This window comes from Dermochelys coriacea, chromosome 3, assembly GCF_009764565.3.
Source record: "Dermochelys coriacea isolate rDerCor1 chromosome 3, rDerCor1.pri.v4, whole genome shotgun sequence".
NCBI lineage: Eukaryota > Metazoa > Chordata > Testudines > Dermochelyidae > Dermochelys > Dermochelys coriacea.
In genome coordinates this window covers 17428476-17450134 of record NC_050070.1, presented here as the reverse complement: position 1 = coordinate 17450134, position 21659 = coordinate 17428476, and the positions used below count along the sequence as shown (strand labels likewise).

The 21659-nt window shown below is 41.0% G+C and overlaps 1 protein-coding gene across 12 annotated transcripts in view; it reads right to left on the bottom strand.

Moving 5' to 3' along the window:
• Positions 1-20004, bottom strand: part of ITSN2 (intersectin 2) — a 119491-nt gene extending 99487 nt beyond the window's left edge. For 2 of the 12 annotated variants that reach the window (XM_038393584.2, XM_038393586.2), the window contains exons 1-2: positions 19830-19960; positions 4628-4691 (exon numbers count right to left, since the gene is read on the bottom strand). In XM_038393584.2, coding sequence (XP_038249512.1) covers positions 4628-4658 — 31 coding nt within the window. In that variant the 5' untranslated portion in view covers positions 4659-4691; positions 19830-19960. Of the gene's footprint in view, positions 1-4627; positions 4692-18881; positions 18987-19716 lie in introns of all 12 variants that reach the window. The other 10 variants (XM_043510159.1, XM_043510163.1, XM_043510158.1 and 7 more) reach the window with 8 other exon arrangements.
• Between the last annotated feature and the right edge of the window lie 1655 nt (positions 20005-21659).

The window sequence follows — 21659 nt, the reverse complement described above, 5'->3', positions numbered from 1 at the left end:
TCCATCTCTGGACTTCAAGCACTACCACACATAAGAAAATCAGGTGGATCTTCAGACAAACTTAAGTACCTTTACCTCAGCTTTAGAAGGCAACTGCTATTATCCACTACTGAGAGAGAATAATTCTCATTTAGGGCAAATGCAGCAGATGATTCTAATCACACTGACATGCCTCAGCTAGTCTCCAGGACACCCAAGTAAGGCTAACATTATTAGACTGAACCCTATTTTCAATTAGTAAAATCCAAGTCAAGTCATGGGGTTGGACAAGTGCGGAAAATGAGTAAGTTATGTGTATTTTATGAATATCAGATGCATCTCAGTTAACCTGTGTGATATTATCCTCCCTGACGGTAAGGAGTTAAACCAAAGGAGGCTGTTGGAGGAAAACAAACAGGAAAGGAAGCAACAGTAATATAAGGCAGTGGTTCTCAATCCCTGGTCCAGGGATCCTTAGGGGTCTGCCAGTATAATCAAGGGGGTCTGTGAACTGACTGGTCCCTCCCAGAGGTGATGCATGGGGGCTCAGAGGGGGGAGAACCATGCGGGGTCACATCCCGCCCCCCACCCCCAAGTTTTCTGCCTTCCAAGGAGACTAGGGTTGCCAACTTTCCAATCGCACAAAACTGAACATTCTTGCCCTGCCCTCTTCCCCCGAGGCCCAGCCCCTTCTCTGAGGCCCCACTCACTCCATTCGCCTTCCCTCTGCGCTTGCTCTCCCTCACCTCACTCACTTTCACCAGGCTGGGGCAGGTGTTTGGGGTGCAGGAGGGGGCTCCGGGCTGGGGAAGGGGGTTGGGGTGCAGGCTGCTGTCTCAGGGAGGCAGTTTGGATGTGGGAGGGGCTCTGGGCCAGGGGGGTTCAGAGTGCAGGAGGGGGCTCAGGGCTGGGGCAGGGGGTTGGGGTGCAGGATGAGGTGTGGGATGCAGTCTCCAGGAGAGAGTTAGGGTGCAGGAGGGGGCTCAGGGCTGGGGGTTGAGACTCGGGAGGGGGTTTGGGATGCAAGCTCCGGCCAGATTGCACTTACCTCAGGTGGCTCCCAGAAGCGGCTGGCATGTCCCTCTGGCTCTTAGGTGCAGAGGTGGCCAGGGGGCTCTGTGCGCTTGCAGAATCATTGGCCGGGAACCGCTGGGAGGTTCCCGGCCAACGGGAGCTGCGGAGCCGGCGCACGGAGTGGAGGCAGTGCGCAGAGTCCCCCTGGCTGCCCCTAAGGACTTCAGGGACATGCCGGACGCTTCTGGGAGCCATGTGGAGCCAGGGCAGACAGGGAGCCTGCCTTAACCCTGCTGCACTGCCAACTGGACTTTCAGTGGCCCTGTCAGCGGTGCTGACCAGAACCGCCAGGGTCCCTTTTCAACCGGATATTCCTATCGAAAAACCAGACACCTGGCAACTCTAGAGGAGACCCATCCAGTGGGGCTTCCACAAACTCTGCCCCCACAGAGCAATGGGGATGGGCAAGGCCTCAGGACACCAAGCAGCGAGGAGGCAGCAGCTCCCCCTAGCGACTGCACTCACCACGTGTCTGTGGATTGTGGGGAGGAAGGAAGCAGCACGATGGCTGGCTGTGGGCTGAGGTCCCCACCTCCCCCGCTACATGGAGCTAGTTCTCCTTCCCTGCTGCTGCAGTCCCAGCACTTCCCAGTGCCTGCTTTGCAGAACGCCCACTGAAGTGAGTCAGGGGTTGGAGGAGGCACTTCCTCCCCGAGTCCTGCCATGCAAGGCTGGCCTAGCCCCCATATCTGGAACATTCCTCTCCAGTTGCCTCTGGTCCCTCCCCTGCAACCACAGCTGCTGGATCCCACACACCCAGGCCCCTCAGGTAAGTGGAGATGGCAAGAGCTTGCGGGGCCTCAGAGCCTGGCTGGGCCAGGGGAGGGGGAGAGGATTGCAGGGAGGCACTGATAGGCTACCGCTGTGTCCCAAACCTGCGCCAGCCGTACTGCCACCATGACAGGGAGTGCAACACTGCCTCCCATCTCAAGTCAGAGGCTGCAGATACCCCCTCCAGCACCTCCAAATACCTCTCCAGCACTCCTCAACACCCTCCCAGTATATCACCCCAGAATTCCCCAAATACCCTCTCCCAGTACATGCACTCCTCCAATCCTTTCCCAAATACCCTCTGCTAGTGAACATCCATCCCTCCAATACTCCTATATATCACCTAGCAATGCTGTAATTTATCATTAATATCAGGAAAACTATCAATATTTTAATTTGCTGTGTTTTTTGTTGATCTGTTAAAATAATAATAATTTCTCTATAGTAATATTTGTGATACTACTAAAATAACATGAAAGAAACAAATAATGAGAAACAAAATAATGAGGGGGTTTGCGGGATCTGCAGGTTTGACTATTTAAGTTTAGGGGTCCCGCGTTAAAAAAAGGCTGAGAACCACTGAGGTAAGGTACAGTCCAAGAGAATACCAAGTGTCCCTGAGGAAACAATGGGGAAGCTATTAATTGGGCAAGACCCCTTGCCTGGCTCCAGTTAGGCTGGGAAGGTTTATTCTTCCTAGATCAAAACCCAGGAAGGCTGTGTCTACACTGTCACTTCCAGCGCTAAAACTTTAGTCATTCAGGGGTGTGAAAAAACAAACCCGAGCGACAAAAGTTTTAGCGCTGAAAAGCATCAGTATAGACTGCGCTTTATTACCGGAAGCCGCACTCCCAGTGATAAAGCTACTGCCACTCGTTCGGGGTGTGGGTTTTTTTTAATCGCCAGGAGAACTCTCCCCTGGCAATAAAGCATGTCTACGCTGCCTACATCACAGCATTGCCGCGGCTGCACTGTAACGTGGGCAGTGTAGACATACCTTCCCTACCCGGCCCTCCGTACAGTTTTGCAAGCCCGATGTGGCCCTTGCCCACCCCTGAACTACAGGCACAGATTTCACATAGTAGACTGCAGGTGAATCTCTCTGAGGTGAATTCTCTGAGGTAAAGCTCCTTAAGTTTACGTAGCATTGTTCCTCCCTTGAGAGCAGGGGACAGGGAACAAAGTTTGCTGTGGTACAGATTGAGAAGTTGTTTAGCTCCCCAAATCAGCAAATTTTTGAGATCCGGAGGCTCTGTACCTCAGTGCTGCTTCTCTGCCCCCTACAGCCTTTTCCCAGTGCCCAAGTGGACTGAAGGGGTGGGGGGCAGTGTGTGAAGACAAAGCACAAGACCGTATTAACTTTAGGCACCGATTCACCATAGGGACAGCAAGGGGACAATGACTGGAGATAAACTAGCCCTGAATCACAGGAATGGTTTCCATGGAATTTGGGGTGAGGAATACTGCCAAAAAATCAGCACTTTAAAAATAAAAAACAAAATGAAAAAAGCCTAACAGGAAAAATAAAACAGGACTCCACTAAGTTTCTGTCCCATCTGTCCAGTGAAGTGGAAAAAACAATGTGGTACTCATCTTGTATTGCATACATGAATTCTTAGGCAAAACATGGATTTATTTTGTTCTTACTTCTACTATTATACTAATTTTTAAAGCAATACTGAAACATTACTTCTGGATGCAGCTACAGTTGCCATTTACAGTATAACAGTGTGTTGGTCAATAGCACACTAATGGTTTTACACATTTTATTGAAAACATCCATAACATGGCTGTATAACTAAATTTTTGTCCTATAGTTAAGACTCAAAATATTTGTATTTTGCATACAAAACACCTTATCCCAATTACCCTAATTTACCTTAATATTTGTAAATTTCTAAATTAGCTACTAGAAACTCTTAGTCTTTCTTATATTTTTCACCTCAAACAACAAACCAGACAAATTGCACATTTTTTTTACCCAACTGTCAGATTTTCCCCCCACTTGACAGACAGAGTGTGTTTTGCCTCTAACCATCCCTTTTCATTTTTGGGTAGCTTTAAGCAATGAAGTCACCAGGTAACATAGCATAAAAAACTTCCAATTTCTCAGCAGATTTAGCAATATGTTTCTTTAAGGCAGACTATTCTCTTTAGAAACAAAGTGATCCAACACATAGTCAGAAGTTGCATAGCATCTTTTAAAGTTTTATCTGGAGTATGTCTTTAAAAGGAAACTGAAAGAAACATGAGCTTCTGCATTATTTGGCATGACAACAAAACATAAAATCAAGAAGGAAAATATTTAAGATTTATCTGCATATTTTGAGCACATTCTGCATTTATTATGAATAATCAATTAATTGAAATATTTTAGTTTAAACTAAATAATATTTACCATATCTAAATTAAAACATATCAAAATCGCATGCCATATTATACAACTTCAAATACCTATTCTGTTAATTAATGGTTACTTAGTTTATTCCTCATCTGAAATCATTCAGTATTCAAAATACAGTCACGTATTGGCATGTAATAACCCCTTAAATGATCTAAAATTACTAGATGCTCCAGGCATACGTGCACTCTTAATTATACTGCAGTACAAAGTTGTGCTGAATTCCTAGAGTATAGACTATACATCAGAAGTTATAAGCAACAGTATATATGCTACAGCAAGTTGACTAAAACATTGACGCATATGTTGCAATCAGTTAATTACTAATAATATTGATATTAAATATAAAGACAAAGCAGCACACTTCAACCCACATAAATGAACCCAGATCAAGCTACTTACCATTCATGGCTGTGGGAAACTGAGCCATCATGGTCCTGACTGTGCCTTGCTAGCTCTTAGCCATCTGCAACATAAAAACATTGTCCCATTAATAATGGAACAAGGGCAGAACACAGCTTAGTGCTCCTGCTGAGCAGAGGGAATGTCTGTCCTCTTCGGCTCACGCTTCCGGAAGCAAACAATGCAGGGCTTCAAGCTGCTACTGAACACACTGAATTTGCATTTGGAAGTAGGTGGGAGATATTTCGTACGCAGTGCAGTCTTGACCCTAGAAGCACATTCTTAAAGAAAAACGGCATTCACTGTACAGTGTGTATTGCATAAGATGCACACACTCACACTGGAACATATACTGTACAGAACAATCTTTCACTGGAAGGAGGATGGACTAGACAACCTAACAGATTTTTTTTAGCTTGAACGTCCATGATTTACATTAATATTTATCAAAATTAAAATTATAGTTGTCATACTTGGAAATAATACTTCTGGTAATAAAATATTGGATAAATAATTTTCCACAGAACTTACAAAAGCATGATTAGTGGAAATGACCCTGCATACTTCATTCTGTAAAATAACTAGTTCTAATCAAATCATGCAGCAGTCTATTTTCCAGCATATAAAACAATATTGTTATAAAGTCAATTATTTTTATTATATTATCAAAAAAAAGGTATCATCAGAGTGGTTCTTAATATAACACTTTCAGAATAAGAAATGTTAAAATGCTGCCTGTCACATTTTGTTTTGCTAGTCTGGTCACATTTCCAGAGTATTTAACATTTTATTTATTAGTTCTTTATATTTGCGATACATTAACTAATTCTCATAAACTCATAGATATTAAGGTCAAAAGGGACCATTATGATCATCTAATCTGACCTCCTGCACAATGCAGGCCACAGAATCTCACCCACCCACTCCTGCAATACACCTCTCACCTATGTCTGAGCTACTGAAGTCCTCAAATCATGGTTTAAAGACTTCAATTCTCAAAACATTCCTCAAACTTAGGCAGCGTCCCCGTTTTACAGATGGGGAACACCCATAAAGAATTAAGACAACATACACCAGGGCATTGCTTCAGAGAAAATCATTTCATTTTGATATGGAAAATTACACAAATCATCACCGTCCACTATAAAGAAAAGGAGTACTTGTGGCACCTTAGAGACTAACAAATTTATTAAATTTATTATTTATTAATAAATAAATTTATTTATTTGGTGGAACCAAATGCATCCGATGAAGTGAGCTGTAGCTCACGAAAGCTTATGCTCTAATACATTTGTTAGTCTCTAAGATGCCACAAGTACTCCTTTTCTTTTTGCGAATACAGACTAACACGGCTGCTACTCTGAAACCCTCCACTATGTAATTGTAAAGGCAGAAACTACTGTTCACTAAGGAGCCACAAAAGCTTTAATCCCGGAAACATTTTTGTAGTAATGGTACGTGATGTGAAATTCTCCATAACAAAGTGCCAATTTTATTTGGTTAAAATATTAAAAAATACAATCCAAAATTTGAGAATAGGGGGCAGGGAAGAATCTACTCACGAAACAGCACTTGCCAACAATAGCAAAATACTGCAGTGCATCCGATGAAGTGAGCTGTAGCTCACGAAAGCTTATGCTCTAATAAATTTATAAATTAATAAATTTGTTAGACTCTAAGGTGCCACAAGTACTCCTTTTCTTACTGCAGTGCAGTTACTCATCCCAGTATTCAGATGCTTCTAAATATTCTAATTTCTGTATCACATTTCAGATAACTATTATGCCCACCCCCCTCTTCAGTGATTACAAAAATATCTGTTCAAATACATTTTCAAAAATATTAAAAGGTACAGAAACTTTTTTTTTCTGAATGGTGTTGCTTATTCTGGCATATCTGATTTTTTATTGAGTGCAAAAAACCACGCAATTGCTTCCAGAAACATTCAAAAAATTTCCTTGCAGAGTATAGAGCATTTACTACACACTTGTGCACTAAATGAAAAATGCTAGGAATCACTCTGTACCAGTACTCTACATGTATATTCTGTACACAATATTTAGAATGTTGGCTATACAATGAGCTAATTTTACATAAAGAATTTGCCTTCATTGGTTGGTTTGTGCATTGCATAGCCACACGTTGATTGTGATACATCATCCATCCCCAAACGAGTGAAAACCAATGCTTTAATCTAAACTTAACCCAGTATATACTGCTTATATAACTGCCTAGTGAGGAAAGAATTACACAGTACAACTGGTTTTTATATAACTCTCTTCACAGTAGTATCACGACACTTTACATTCTTTTTTTAATATAAAAATGGAAACGGATGGTGAATCCATTGATCAATCAAGTGTGATACCAAGGATCAACTGAAGAAAGAATAGAGGGAGGCAAAAGAAAGGCTGAAAACTTTTCCAAGAGAATGAGAAAATTAAAATGAATTTGTTTATTTTTAGGTTGCCTTCAACGTCTCTTCCTATGTCCTAAAAATGAAACAACAAAGGACAATTCGTCCCTATTTATAACTTTCCAGTTGAACATAAAATTCTATAAAACAAGCTGCACTTTTAAGAACTGCTAGAAAAGAACTCTAAGCTGAGATACTGCAATAGGATGAGTGTGTGAAGAACCCACCTGAAATTGATGGGGTAAAAGTAAATAGGGCAGTGCACGGACACCAGGGTCCATCTGTATGGGTCTTATTGCAGGATTGGGGTATAAAATTTTAACTGATTAAACCCATACTCTTGAACTATTCATTTTGTTCTCTCCTTTGCAGATCACTTTTTATTTTTAAAATGGGGAGCGGGGGAAATGCCTGATATTCCACCTACCCAATACTATCAAAAAATCTTTTTGGCTTGTTTTTTAACCTTAGGGTTATGAAGAACATCAAATTATAAAATAAAGCCCTCCAACAACCCTGGAGAAAAAAGCCTAAACAAACAGCTAGGCCTTGGAAATGCTGCATAAGTCCAACAATCTCAGGCTTTCTGGAGAGGATGTGTGCCTGGGGAAAGCAAAAGTAATTTCCAAACTAGAGGGCCCTCTTGGGGAATGCTCTAGCTCCAGCTTCCATATACAAAAGTCAAGCTATTGTCAACTCAAGCACCCCACCTGATCTCAACTCAACAGGTTAAAAACCATGAGGAGAGAGGCAATCTCTAAGATCCCATCTAACTGCAGAAAGCTAGTGTGTTTTGTGTCCCCATTACAACATGGTACCGCCAAACAAGGTTATAGCTGTGTGCATTACAAACCATATCATGTTTCAGCCAGGCCTCATACTATTGTATTGTAGCTAGATCCTATCACACAGCAGCTTTCTGAAATGTAAGACCTAAGATGTATCAAATCTAAACCCTTAAGTGATAACCCAGGTAGGGAAGTGCCCCATGCCTGAAAGTCCTGAGAGTGTGGGAGAAATTGCACCTCATACAGAAGAAACCAGACTTCAGAATGCAGAAATGTAAAGGGATCCAGATAGAGTTCCTATGTCTCTGCATCAACTTGGGGGCCCTATGCCACCTTTTGTGTAGCAAAAGGTTCCATTAGAGCCAGGCTGCCAGAGTCATACCAGCCATAAAGGTTTCTGAACCCAAAAGCATTGGGTGGGATCTCCCACAATATGAAAGGACAAACTAGCAAACATAAATTCAGCATTGGTCTGTATTAACTTCTGTTCTTCATTTATTTATTTGCCTGTATTATTGCAGTGCCTAGAGACGCCCAGTCCCCCTCATGAATTTGGGTGGGGAAAGGGGTAATTCAGTGCAGTCCAAATAGTTCTACTATACCAACCAGGCCACTCACCGATCCAAATTCCTCAGATACAAACCCCCACAAAACTGTTTCCATGGGACTGGGGGTAAGGAACATGCTTGCCACTAAGAAAGAACTCCAATTCTATGCAGTCACAGTGCCCCTAAGGTTTGGATATTACTCAGAAATCGAAGTGGATATTAGTTTATTTTCATAAATTCCAAGTCTGGTAATCCCTTAGTCACCATATAACTACATCCTAGCATCTTTCACAATACAGCAGCTCCTCTTATTCTCAGTTGATGGTAAAATTTCAGTGAAAGATACTACATCTACACTGCACTTTCTAGATTAGAAATGACTCTAGATAACTTTTAAATTACAACGAAACTTGGAAATTTCCGAAGAACATTTTACATAACACTACAGATGGACACACTGCTGTGTAATAAAGCATGCCAAGCAAAGAAAAGAATCCCTAATCAGAAAAGATTATAATCAAGTAACAAGCAGGTTACAACAAACACAGAATAGAAAATTACCTTTACAACTGGAATATTCCACACAAAGTTGGATTTGCTTGAAGTGTTTTGGAAGAAGGAATTTTGTTTGGTGAACATTAACTGTTAAAGTGTTCTAAGCATAGGGCATAAAATATGGAGCTGGTAAAGGAGATATCTTAACAAAAAAGTCATCAACTATCTCACACCAGTAAAGGGTACAGGCTGGCATAAAACCAAAGCCTGAAGTATACAACAACTATAATCTAACTCAGGAACCTTTTGATTAGAAGTTTAATGTCTGGAGCATAAGGCATCACACATGATGAAAACAGGAAAAGCTGGACGTCAGTAGGTTTAAACAACAGAACTGACACATTCTTGTAAACAGATCACCTGACCAATCAATGTTTACAGCAGCAATTCTGCTCTCCCAGCCTGACCTAATCAACTGTAGTTTCTCCATCCTTTCCCAACACTTACTATAGTTTTGAAGTGAGGAAATGAAGAGGAGACTGAATGAGAGAAGAGGTAAGACAAAAGCTAGAATTAGAATATAAGAAAAAACTAATTTCTTCTCTCAAAATATGTTTACTTGTTCTCATTCTAAGTGAAACTTATATAGCATATGCTTTTCTAATATTTAATTTCTATTTGAAGCAATCACATACAAATATTTCCAAAAAAAAAAAAAACCTAGCAAAAAACTGCTATTAGGCAGGAATGGTTAATTAGTTAAATTGTTAGGTCAAACTAGTTCATTTACAAGCAAGTTGATAAATATTCTGGAAGCCATGGTTCGGACACCCCACTCCTAAAAGGACAACCCATCACTCTCACAGATCTTGGGAGACAGGCCAGTCCTTGCTTACAGACTGCTCCCCAATCTGAAGCAAATACACACCGGCAACCACATAACAGAACCACTAACCCAGGAACCTATCCTTGCAACAAAGCCCGTTGCCAACTCTGCCCACATATCTATTCAGGGGACACCATCATAGGGCCTAATCACATCAGCCACACTATCAGAGGCTCGTTCATCTGCACATCTACCAATGTGATATATGCCATCATGTGCCAGCAATGCCCCTCTGCCATGTACATTGGTCAAACTGGACAGTCTCTACATAAAAGAATAAATGGACACAAATCAGACGTCAAGAATTATAACATTCAAAAACCAATTGGAGAACACTTCAATCTCTCTGGTCACTCGATTACAGACCTGAGGGTGGCTATTCTTCAACAAAAAAACTTCAAAAACAGACTCCAACCAGAGACTGCGGAATTGGAATTAATTTGCAAACTGGATACAATTAACTTAGGCTTGAATAGAGACTGGGAATGGATGAGTCATTACACAAAGTAAAACTATTTCCCCCCATGTTATTTCTCCCCCCCACCTCACCCCCCACTGTTCCTCAAATGTTCTTGTTAACTGCTGGAAATAGCCTACCTTGCTTGTCACCATGGAAGGTTTTCCTCCCTCCCCCCCTGCTGCTGGTGATGGCTCATCTTAAGTGATCACTCTCCTTACAGTGTGTATGATAAAACCCATTGTTTCATGTTCTCTGCGTGTGTATATCAATATCCCCTCTGTATTTTCCACCAAATGCATCCGATGAAGTGAGCTGTAGCTCACGAAAGCTTATGCTCAAATAAATTTGTTAGTCTCTAAGGTGCCACAAGTACTCCTTTTCTTCCCACTCCTAAAAAAGGAACATAACTGAAAGGGGAAATGGTGGAGAAAAAGTGAATGGACAGCGAAAAATCAATCAGCAAGAACACAACTCCAGAGGTTGCTGTCTAACTGATTTACAAAGGAAATGTAATATGTACTGGCAACATATTAACCTGGAATAATGAACACTCTGGACTAAGAGAACTAATGTCCTAAACAGGATGTCTACACTATTGCTGGGGAGGCCAATTTTATTTTAATTTTTATTGGTAGTCCATTAAGTGTGCTATAAGTTGTAAATGTTGATATGAACTACTGTATTAAGTACCTGAGTCTAGAATGGATGCTAAAATAATAATTAAAAAATGATGGGGTATCTCAACAACCATAACTTTTTTGTGGCAGAGGGATTTCCCTGAAGCAGGCAATAGTTTTAAGTGGAAAACACTAGCTTTATGAAATATTGGTCAGACTGCTAAATTGCACAATCATCAGAATTATATTAAGAAAGCACAAATATTCTCCTAAACACACAGTTATTGGGGTGCAGGTGGGGTTCATTTAACAGTATCACTTTTAAACCAACTACTCAATTTCCTGCTATTATGCTGACTTAAAGAGTTGTAATGATTTTAACTGGTGCACAATGACAACAGGAAACCTACCTAAATTAAAAGTTAATTTACTGAACGAAGGCCTTGATATTGCTTTTCATTTTCTTAAATATTTGGAGTGATCCAATTGGGGCAGTGTCGTTTGACAAAAAAAAAAAAAAGTGGAGAAGAATAAACGACTCAGAATTACTGGCTATCTCAAGAACAGATTGAAAAGTGGTTCTCCTTACTTTAAGGAAATATCCGTTTTATACTTGTCACAGGTGAGGCCTGGACAAACTAGGAATTGTTAAGAAAGCAAAAAACAAGTTAACGGTGTGGATTAAATGAGAGCCAAAACGCAAGCCAAGCAATAGGAACCAATTACATATACACAACGAAAGCATATGAAGTGATAAGGTTAGTTTCCCTGCCAGTAGGTACAATGATGCGATTTTTCACTACCTTAATTATTGTTGGCTTATCCTTACAAGCCGACAGAGCTAGCTCAAAGAAAAACATTTAGGCTTAGTCTATACTACAAAATTTTATTGACATAGCTATGTCAGTTAGTAGTGTGAAAAAAAAAAAAAAAACCACACCTCTAGACAACACTGCTACGCCAGCAAAATCCCCAGCGTAGATGCAATTATGCTACCAGAAAAGTGCTTCTATTGGCATAGCTAATGCCATTCAGAGAGCTGGTTTAGCTATGCTGGTAGAAAAACCTCCTTTTGTTGATATATGTCATGTCTATGCTAGAGGGCTATGTTGGCATAGCTACACTAGTATGGCTGTACCGGCAATGTAGCAGACAAGCCCTTATTTGAAATCTCGGATTTTGTTGATTTTCCCTATTCTACGGCCAGTATCTTTAATCTGATTCTGAATCTTCTATTCTGGACATATCTCTTGGAAGCCTAACCATATAGAAAAATCTCCCCCTATTTTTTTCTCACAAGCAGAAATTAACACTGGAAAGCCCACCGTAAAGCAAGAGAGATATCCTTCTTCCTGATAACGCAGCAATTACCAAGGAGTACACCACAGCACTATTTTCTCTTTAGGATGCAAGAGATCTGCTCTTTGACTTGTTGTTCCAACATTTGTCCCAGAAAAAGAGTTCAAAGTAGTCTGTGGATCGAAGGAGCTTAGTGCAGTTAAGCAGAAAAAGATACAAGACACATGAGAAATATATGGAGGATAGTCTTCTATGCCCAACATCTCAAAAGGATAATCTTAATATGCTGTTTATAAAATTCTTGAAGCATTTTTTTTGGGGGGAGAGGGGGATTATTTAAATCTGGATTCACATCTAAAGTTAGAAGAACTGATGCTATATTTTTAACAACAATGTAAAGTACACCATGTCCACATCAGTAGTTAGCTATAACTGTTATTGGCAGATTTAGTATGGTTTAACTGAACAGCACAGGCAGGTATTTTTGTCTAAAAAGGAAGCTGTACATCACCCAGGAAGCAAGACCGTGTAGCGCTTTGCTTTTTAAAAGAACAACATATTTTTAACAGTCTTCAGTTAAGAATCTCAATCCACAGCGTGATATAGGACTGCTACCAAAAATTGTTTTTAAATACAATTGTAAATTAGCATGATTAGAGTCTTAGTGTGACTAGGGAGCACATTTGCACATGTACATATTAGGGTGCCTTAAGAGAAATAACTAAAAATAATCTTATATGGGAAAAGTAAAATACCCATAAAATACCTGACCTGCAGTAGCATAAAATTATCTGCTTCTTAACAATTTTATTTTAATTTTCAGAATCCTCTGGGTTATTCAGATGCGGAAGGGTGATGGAAACCATAGACAACACATTACTAGGGCACAATGGAGAAAACAGATGGGGCATTCAACTGGAATTTCTCCTTTCAACTTTAAACACCAAGTACCAGGGTCTACAATATACTAACACTTAAACCATTAGAAACAACAGCAAATGTATTTAAGGCTTTGTAATGGATTAGGTGCCACTTTATCTTGTACTGCAGGTTAAGTACACTAAATGATACCTAACTTGTCCTTGAACCAAGAGCACATCCAGTAGAATGGTAATCGTATGACCTTAATTCATAATAATTGCCTAAACTAAATTATTTTTGTGTGTATGTGTTTTAAGCAAGGGGTAGTTCGAAATATTTTTATATAAATTATTTAAAATTATCAAGATTCTTGGCTTCCAAAATATTGGGCTAAAGGCAGTGTATTAAAAAAATCAGAGGAGGTTTGTAATATCATAATATGTTGATAGCCATAATGGGAAATTTTTTGCCCTGCAATAGTCATATTTTTAGACTTGATGGGGATGTTTCAGAAGAGAATGACACACATCTCCAGTTGTCCACCACTATTACTTCACTTTGTAAAAAGAAAAGGAGTACTTGTGGCACCTTAGAGACTAACAAATTTATTTCTGATGAAGTGAGCTGTAGCTCACGAAAGCTTATGCTCAAATAAATTTGTTAGTCTCTAAGATGCCACAAGTACTCCTTTTCTTTTGCAGATACAGACTAACACGGCTGCTACTCTGAAACCTTCACTTTGTAAGTTTACAATGTTGTTGAATCACTTTACATATAGATAACATGAGTCATGATTAATGCCAAACACCTTATAAATTTCATTTGCAGGTTAATGGGTGGCAAGTGCAACATCAATAGAATTACCAACTAACATATTTTAGCTACTATTTCTAATAGCTGAAATATTACTAAGATTCTTACCAAAACACTACAAGCCAAGTTCACCACTCTTGTATGTACGCCATTGTTTCATTTGCACCCACATACAGCAGCAATGTTTTTGACCCTAACTATTTAAAGTTGCACAAAATGAAAGGCTAATTTTCCAGTAAATGTTCTTTTTAATTTTGCAATTACATAATTCCAATGTAAAAAAGAAAAGGAGTACTTGTGGCACCTTAGAGACTAACAAATTTATTTGAGCATAAGCTTTCGTGAGCTACAGCTCACTTCATTGGATGCATCCGATGAAGTGAGCTGTAGCTCACGAAAAGCTTATGCTCAAATAAATTTGTTAGTCTCTAAGGTGCCACAAGTGCTCCTTTTCTTTTTTGCGAATACAGACTAACATGGCTGCTACTCTGAAACCTATAATTCCAATGTGTTGTGCTGCTACTGTCACCATCTTGCTTCATTTGAATTCCATATGGTATTCTGAAAAGCATGTACAAAGCTGTTCTCAGCTATACATTAACAAACAAGTCTAATCCATTATTTCTTCATTCATCTACAGGAGACAAACAATTAACTTATACATCTAAATTGTATTATTGCTGGGGATGCTTTTAGATATTTCTAAGTGATAAAAATATGAACTGTGTATATTTTTACAATATGTGAACCGGATACTATATTTCTGATATATCTTTTATTGCACTCTCAGTCTGAACAATGAAGAGCTATTTATTGGTGATCTCCTCACGGGCCTTTTAATCTTGTACAAACTGCTCACCCCACAGCCCTAACAGAAAGATGTTACCTTTCTAAATAACTATGAAACGTGAACTACAGCAAAACATGTATTTTTATAGAAAGAATCAAACATTCATAAAGAAAGAAAAACAACAATTTTGTCTGTGTTTGAACACAAATAGTACACAGAGATAAAGCAACACAATAGAGGACACTGCATAAAAATGTCCTGACTAACTTTTAATCCTCAAACCTGAAGCATTAATAAAAATTAACATCCATACAGCACTTTTAATCTCCAAAGCACTTTAACAAACATTGACAAACTGAGCCTCAAGACTCTTCTCTATCCTAACTTTCTAGCTAAAGAAAATGAAATAGTTTAAGTAACTTGCTCAATGTTACAGCTGGAATTAGAACTCAGGAATTCCCAGCCTCTTATTCTTGGGCTCAGAAAACATCTCTAAACCTTTAAAGAAAAATACACCATAATGCACTATTTTACTCATTGAAAATGTTTCTGAATCTACTTTTTAACAGTGCACTTTATTATTTAGCAGTGAAACATTTGTTTTCAGAAAGATTAAAAGTCACTTCTCTCTCTTTCCAATGCTATCTAAACAAGCACTAAGAGCCTGATCCAATGCCCATTAAATCAATAGAAGCCTTTCCACTGACTTCCATGAGCATTACTTTCAGTCCCATATCTCCATGGCACTGTTTACATTTTAACGTACACCACCTGAAAAATGAGCAGCTACAGAAAAACAGAAGCATCAAATAACAGAGTGTTGTTGTTATTATTAATTATTTGTAATACTGTAGCACCTAGGGCCCTAGACATAGACATGCAGGGTGTTGAACAAAAAGATGGTTCCTGCTCCAGGACCGTTACAATCTAGATCGGGGTAGGGAACCTATGGCCTGCAGGCTAGATCCAGCCTATTGCTTAATTTCATCTGGCCCCCGGCAAGTCTTGGTGCCCCCCGCGGGGCTGGAGCCACACATGCTGGCTCGCACCACCATGGGTGGGAAGCCCGAAGCCTCTGCACTGTCCCTTCTTCCACCGGTGAGTGAGTTGAATGTTTTATATTTCTCTCTAATAAAAACACCCTAAATTAAGTTGCTTTTTACTTGTGTGTGGCCCACAATTGATTATTTCTGCGGGTCAATGGCCCGTGATAGTGATAGATGGCCCGTGATAGAAAAAGGTTCTGCACCCCTGAGCTAGATGAATAAATGAAAGACATACTTAGATAACAAGATGTTAGTAAATAAGATACTGAACACATTTTTTAAAAAGTAAACTTGGACTGGCCTGGCATTCAAGCAGTATTATATAGGAGACTGGGATTTATGACTTGAGATAAGTCCTTAAGTTCCATGCTTAGGGGGACTCAGGATAAGATTTTCAAAGGTACTGAGGCACTCAAAGATGCCTAGTAAGATTTTCAAAATACCTGGGCACGTTAGGTGCCTAATTCCCACTGAAAAATCAATCCGGCTTTCAAAGCACAGCAAAAGCCGCATGCTCAACTAAGGTGGAATATGTCTGTTGCATCACCTGGCACAAGGCTGGGGCACAGGGAAACCGTGGTCTCCAAGAGCTTTCAAAAATACACTGGATGAGGCTAATATTGAACAAAGTTAATAATATGTGTTTACAGTTTAAAAAAATAGGTAACTACACTTTCATTTTATAGCCAGAGGTTATCACAATACATAGTCCAAACAATACTGTTTTATTGACAAATACACATACAACCTGAGAAAATCTTTGTATACTATATAAAATAAACTACAGTCATAAATAAAAAGGGACAACTAATCAGTCATCTTCTTAGCAAGGTACTGGGGGTATTAAACCCTCAGTACCACTCAGCCACATAAATCAAGAGCTCCAGTGTAAAACATTAAAAAGGAGGAATAGGTCCTTCACATACTCAGCTGCTCAACATCATTAGAATTTTTCCAAAATAGACTATGCTCATCACCACTTATTCCTTCTGGAACAGAATGGAGAGAAATGGCAAGGGCCATAATCTAGATTCTAGAAGCTATGGAGAGAGATGTAGTATGCTGAAGCTGAAAAGTGGTTTTCAAGAGTTAAAAGAAACAATCTGAAAACAGAAAACAATTAAAAATAGAAAATGCTGAGGCTAAATAGAAACAAAAATAGAAAAAGCAAGATTTAAACAAATAATATCAGAAAAAAGTATGAAATGTTTCATAAAAATAAAATAAACAAATGGTTAAAATCGAACTAAAAAAATGAAAATAGGAAGGAGTAAAAATACCTTACAAGGGAAGTAAGATAGGAATAACACTTTTTAAAAAATCAAGACACTTAGGTAAGGAGTGAAATGAAAAGTGGGGACTAGTCAAGAGTCAGCTTATGTTTTTAAAAATCTAATAATGTGCCCTTTCCCCATCTCATTTGCCCCTCTCCTGCAAAGTGATCTAAATGAGAACATCCTTCAGCAAGATCAGGGCTCTTGTAAATTGTCAATTAAAGCGTGATCTCTCCAAGGCAGAGCCCATGCCCAAGATTTGCAAGAGCAAATAATAATTCTAAATAAGTCAATTTTGGGTGTTCAACTTCAGTCTCCTTACTTAAAAGAGGCCTAATTTTAAGAGGCCTGGTGTTTATTTCTGGTGTCATAAGTTGAACAACCAAATGACACTAGAAAATTTTGACATCTCGGCCCTTATTTTTTTTCCATTTGCCTGAATGGCCCCTAGTATACTTTTGAGTGCTCAGTGAATGAATACATAAATAACAATGCAAGATAAATAGCTGAGTAAAAAATTATGATAGCAAACAGGACTAAAACTTCATATTCAGTAGTTTATATCTTACTATGAAAATGAACTTAACTCACATAATAGTAATATGACTGCAATATAAATACATAATGTTTGAAAACTAATCTAGGTATCTGCATGGGCCCCGTTAGGGTAATATCCAAAACTCACAAAAGCCTTCTTAATAACAATGTTCAAAATCAATAACAGCCCTCTTCTACTTTGGTTTATTTGACCTTGCCCACATTAAGGAGGGAAAAAAATCAGTTCCGATAATTCATCACTGGTGCACTCCTCTGGGGGTAGATTAGATTACATGGTGATAAATATGCATAGACCCTATCTACAGTACAAAGAAAAGGAGTACTTGTGGCACCTTAGAGACTAACAAATTTATTAGAGCATAAGCTTTCGTGAGCTTATGCTCTAATAAATTTGTTAGTTTCTAAGGTGCCACAAGTACTCCTTTTCTTTTTGCGAATACAGACTAACACGGCTGCTACTCTGAAATCTACAGTACAGACTCACATCACACTCTATTTGCAAATTATATACTTTTAAATTATTATCCAAATTATATTAGTGCCTAAAAGACACAACCAGGTCGCCTAGATGGTGACCACATTTTATTTTCTGATAAAACATTACAGTGCCAAAAAAAAAGATGGACTGAAAAAAAAAAAAAGATACCATTTCCTAAGGCATTAACCATGGAAGTTAGTTTTCATCCGCTCTTAATTTCTTCAAACTACTGGTTTTCACCATAGCCTAAGAAGCAAACCAATAATTATAATAATCTTCATTACTCCATTCTCTGAGATTCCCAGTATAGTCCATCAACCTAACCTTCCCAGTGTGTTATCTTCTTATAGATTGTAAGCTCTCCAGGCACAGATGTTCTGTATGTTGTCTCTTGTGGAGGCCTGCACCTGTTGTTTGTGCTTAATACCATCAACGTTAATCATTGCTACCATTTTCATTTCTTTACAGACTACCACACATACACGCACATAATAGGGTTTACCAGCCACACTTTACTACTGAAATTATGAAACCAGCTCCTAGGAACAGAAAATTAGTTCCCATAGAAACATGCAGAAGTGTTCTAGCATCAATAATTTTACTCCTCCATCTTCCAAATCAGAGAGAACATGTGTGGGGGAGATTTGTAAACAATCCTCACTCATTTCTGACAGCTTTTAAAATTTAAGGGTAAAACTGACAGAAGTTGAATCCAGTACTCATCAGCTGTGTTCAAGAGGACATAACAGTAAAATGCTGCATTGCCCCAAGAGCTTACAATGAAGGTTGTAAAGGTTTGTTTGAAGGTTACAAAAAAATCACTTTTCGTAAAAGAGAAAAGCGCACATAAAACTTTACTATTTTAAAAAAGGAAAAACTTTTAATGCAAAAGAAATGTCTGCTCGGCCTAATAAAAGCCACAAACCTGAAACATTTCCTCATCCGCTGCCCATTTTGTTGCCAAAGTTCTATTTCAGTTATTGTGGTTTTAAACTTTTGTACTGCACCCAGCTGCGCACTGTGATGTGAGCTAAATAAAATGAACAAAATCGGAGATTTTCTCCTCTGCTATACTGTGTAAGAGGTGCTTACACTGGAGAAGATCAAATCCTTGTCCCATTCCCCAGAGAAAAACTTCAAAGAAGCAGGTGGGGGGGGGGGATCTCCCTCTGCCTCTCCCTCCCCTAGTCCTGTTAGGGTTCCAAGGTAACAAATGAACTAGAGAGACAAGATCAGAGGTGGGATTGATGGGCTGGGTCATATGGGGCTCCCCCATCCTCAAGCAGCCTCCTGCCCCTTAAATCCTTCACAAGCCCCCTCCAGCCCTTCCTCGCTAAACACCTCAAATCCCAGGCATGTGTTCCCCAGGCCATTCCCCACTTCCCAAAGATTACTGCTCACAACAGCCCTCAAACCACGCCCTCGAGTCCCTCTCCAGCCCCGCCCCCAACCAAGGGCACCCCCTACCTGCTCCCTCAACTGATCCCCCCTATTGCTCCCTCCCAACCAAGGGCACCCCCTACCTGCTCCCTCCCCAGATCCCCCCCCCCACCAAGGGCACCTCCTCCCTACTCCTTCCCCGGGCCCCCAACACAGCCATGGCCCTGTTCCCCGGATCTTTCCTCCCCAGGCCCCCCACAGACACACTCCTCTAGCCCAGAGACCCCCACGCTCCTCACCAGACCCCGCCACCCCCCAGCCTGCTCCGGCGCGGGGCTGCCCAGCCTCGTGCCTCCCGCGGGGGCCAGGGCTCCGCTCACCCAGCCGGCAGGCGGACGGCTCTGTTCCCTCGGACCCCCCCCCCCCCACGGCTCCAGCCCCTCAGGCCGGGGCCGGGCGGCGCGGAAGCCGCCCCTGGGCCTGCGGACGGTACCTGTTGCTCTGCTCGGGGCTGGCCCCTTCCCTTCCCTCCGCCTCCTCCCGCTGCGGCGCGGCGGCGTCAGCCCGACAACATGGCGGCGGGACTGGCTCGCCGGAACTGGGCGAGCCGCGGCAGGAGGGGGAGGGAACAGGAGCTGCCCGCAGACCCGGGCCAATGTGGGTGCGGGGCCAGGTACCAGATACGAGCCCGCCGGAGATAAGCCTCTGGGACCCAAGTGCTCAGCGTCCCGGCTACCTAGGCCAGCCCTGAAACACAGGCCCACAGCACCTCCGAGTGTGGGACCAAAGCAGCACCCTAGGGTGCAGTCCCAGGCTCAAGACGTGGGCTAACAGTACCCCTGGGCGCAGGACCAAGGCTAACAGGGCCCCTGGGTGCCAAGCCGAGATACATGATCCAGGAACGTCTCGGTGCCAATTGGCAGAGGGCACAGGGGGGTGCCCAGAGTTTGACAGGGATCTTCTGAGTTGGAAATATTCAGAATAATTCACCACAGGGTGGCATGGGAGGTCTCTACCGAGAATCAGTAGCTCATTGCTCACCCTAATCACTGTGAAATATATAAGTACTGATAATATTTAAGTTCTGTATCTATACTGAAAATGATATTTTTAAGGGATTTAAGGCTGGTCACGAGAAGGGGACATGTTCTTTTCGGAGAGGAGGTAGCAGAGGCTTGTCTCTGTCTGGTCATGTGTATATTGCGCACGCTATGTCTTGCAATGGCTATTTATTTGCATAGGAAGGCAGATACCAGGTATAAGATTGCAAAATCTACAAGAGAGAAAATCTGCATGGGTGTGTCCTGTTCATAACTAAAATCAAAGGATTAGTATGGTATATCAGGTAATGCAGGGAAACTCATAGACTCTTCCATCAAAGGGGCAAGCCAACAGTGTGACTTGTCTCTTGAACAGAAAATTACAGCCAAAGGTGGCTGTAAAATGCCAAAAAAGAAAAGGAGGACTTGTGGCACCTTAGAGACTAACAAATTTATTTGAGCATAAGCTTTCGTGAGCTACAGCTCACTTCGTCGGCTTATGCTCAAATAAATTTGTTAGTCTCTAAAGTGCCACAAGTCCTCCTTTTCTTTTTTGCCAATGCAGACTAACACGGCTGCTACTCTGAAACCTGTAAAATACCAGAAGGGCTTTGGATGCGTATTGCTCTACAAGACATAAAAGTATCTAGTTAAATAAGTCTAAATTCTAGAAAGTGTGTTATGATTTTATTTTATATGTATCCACCTGCTTCTAATAATTCCTCTTGCTCCTACTAGAATCTCAATCCTTTGTTAAATAAACATATGTTTCTTTTTAACTATTATCTTATATAAGCATTGTGTGTTAAATGGAGCCGTTACCTAAGGTGTAAGCAGGAAGTTGGGGTGTACTGTTCCTTTGGGAGCAGTGAATACTGTGAGTGTCCAGTGGAGTAGGGGCTGGACAATCCATGGAGATGCTCAGAGGGCAGGGAGGTTGCGGGGGGGGAGGACAGAGTGTGTCTATTGCTAACCTGTAAAGAGACAGTGGGAGCTGCATAGACCTAGAGGAGTTGTGTTGCCCATTGCCAGAGGAGCTGGGGAGCTGACCCCAGCAGGCACAAACATACTAAAGGTAGGTGGTAATGAGATGCATCACAGCCCTGGGTACCCCCCAGAAAGCATCACATGGTATACAGACTAACAGTGCCCCTGGTTTGGTGCCAAGCCATAGTGGCTAACAGGGACCTGAGGTGCGGAGCCAAGGCACAGAGGCTAATAATGCCCCTGGGATGTGAGGCTGAGGTTCAAGATTCTGCCAAGAGGTCCCTGGTGTGTGGAGC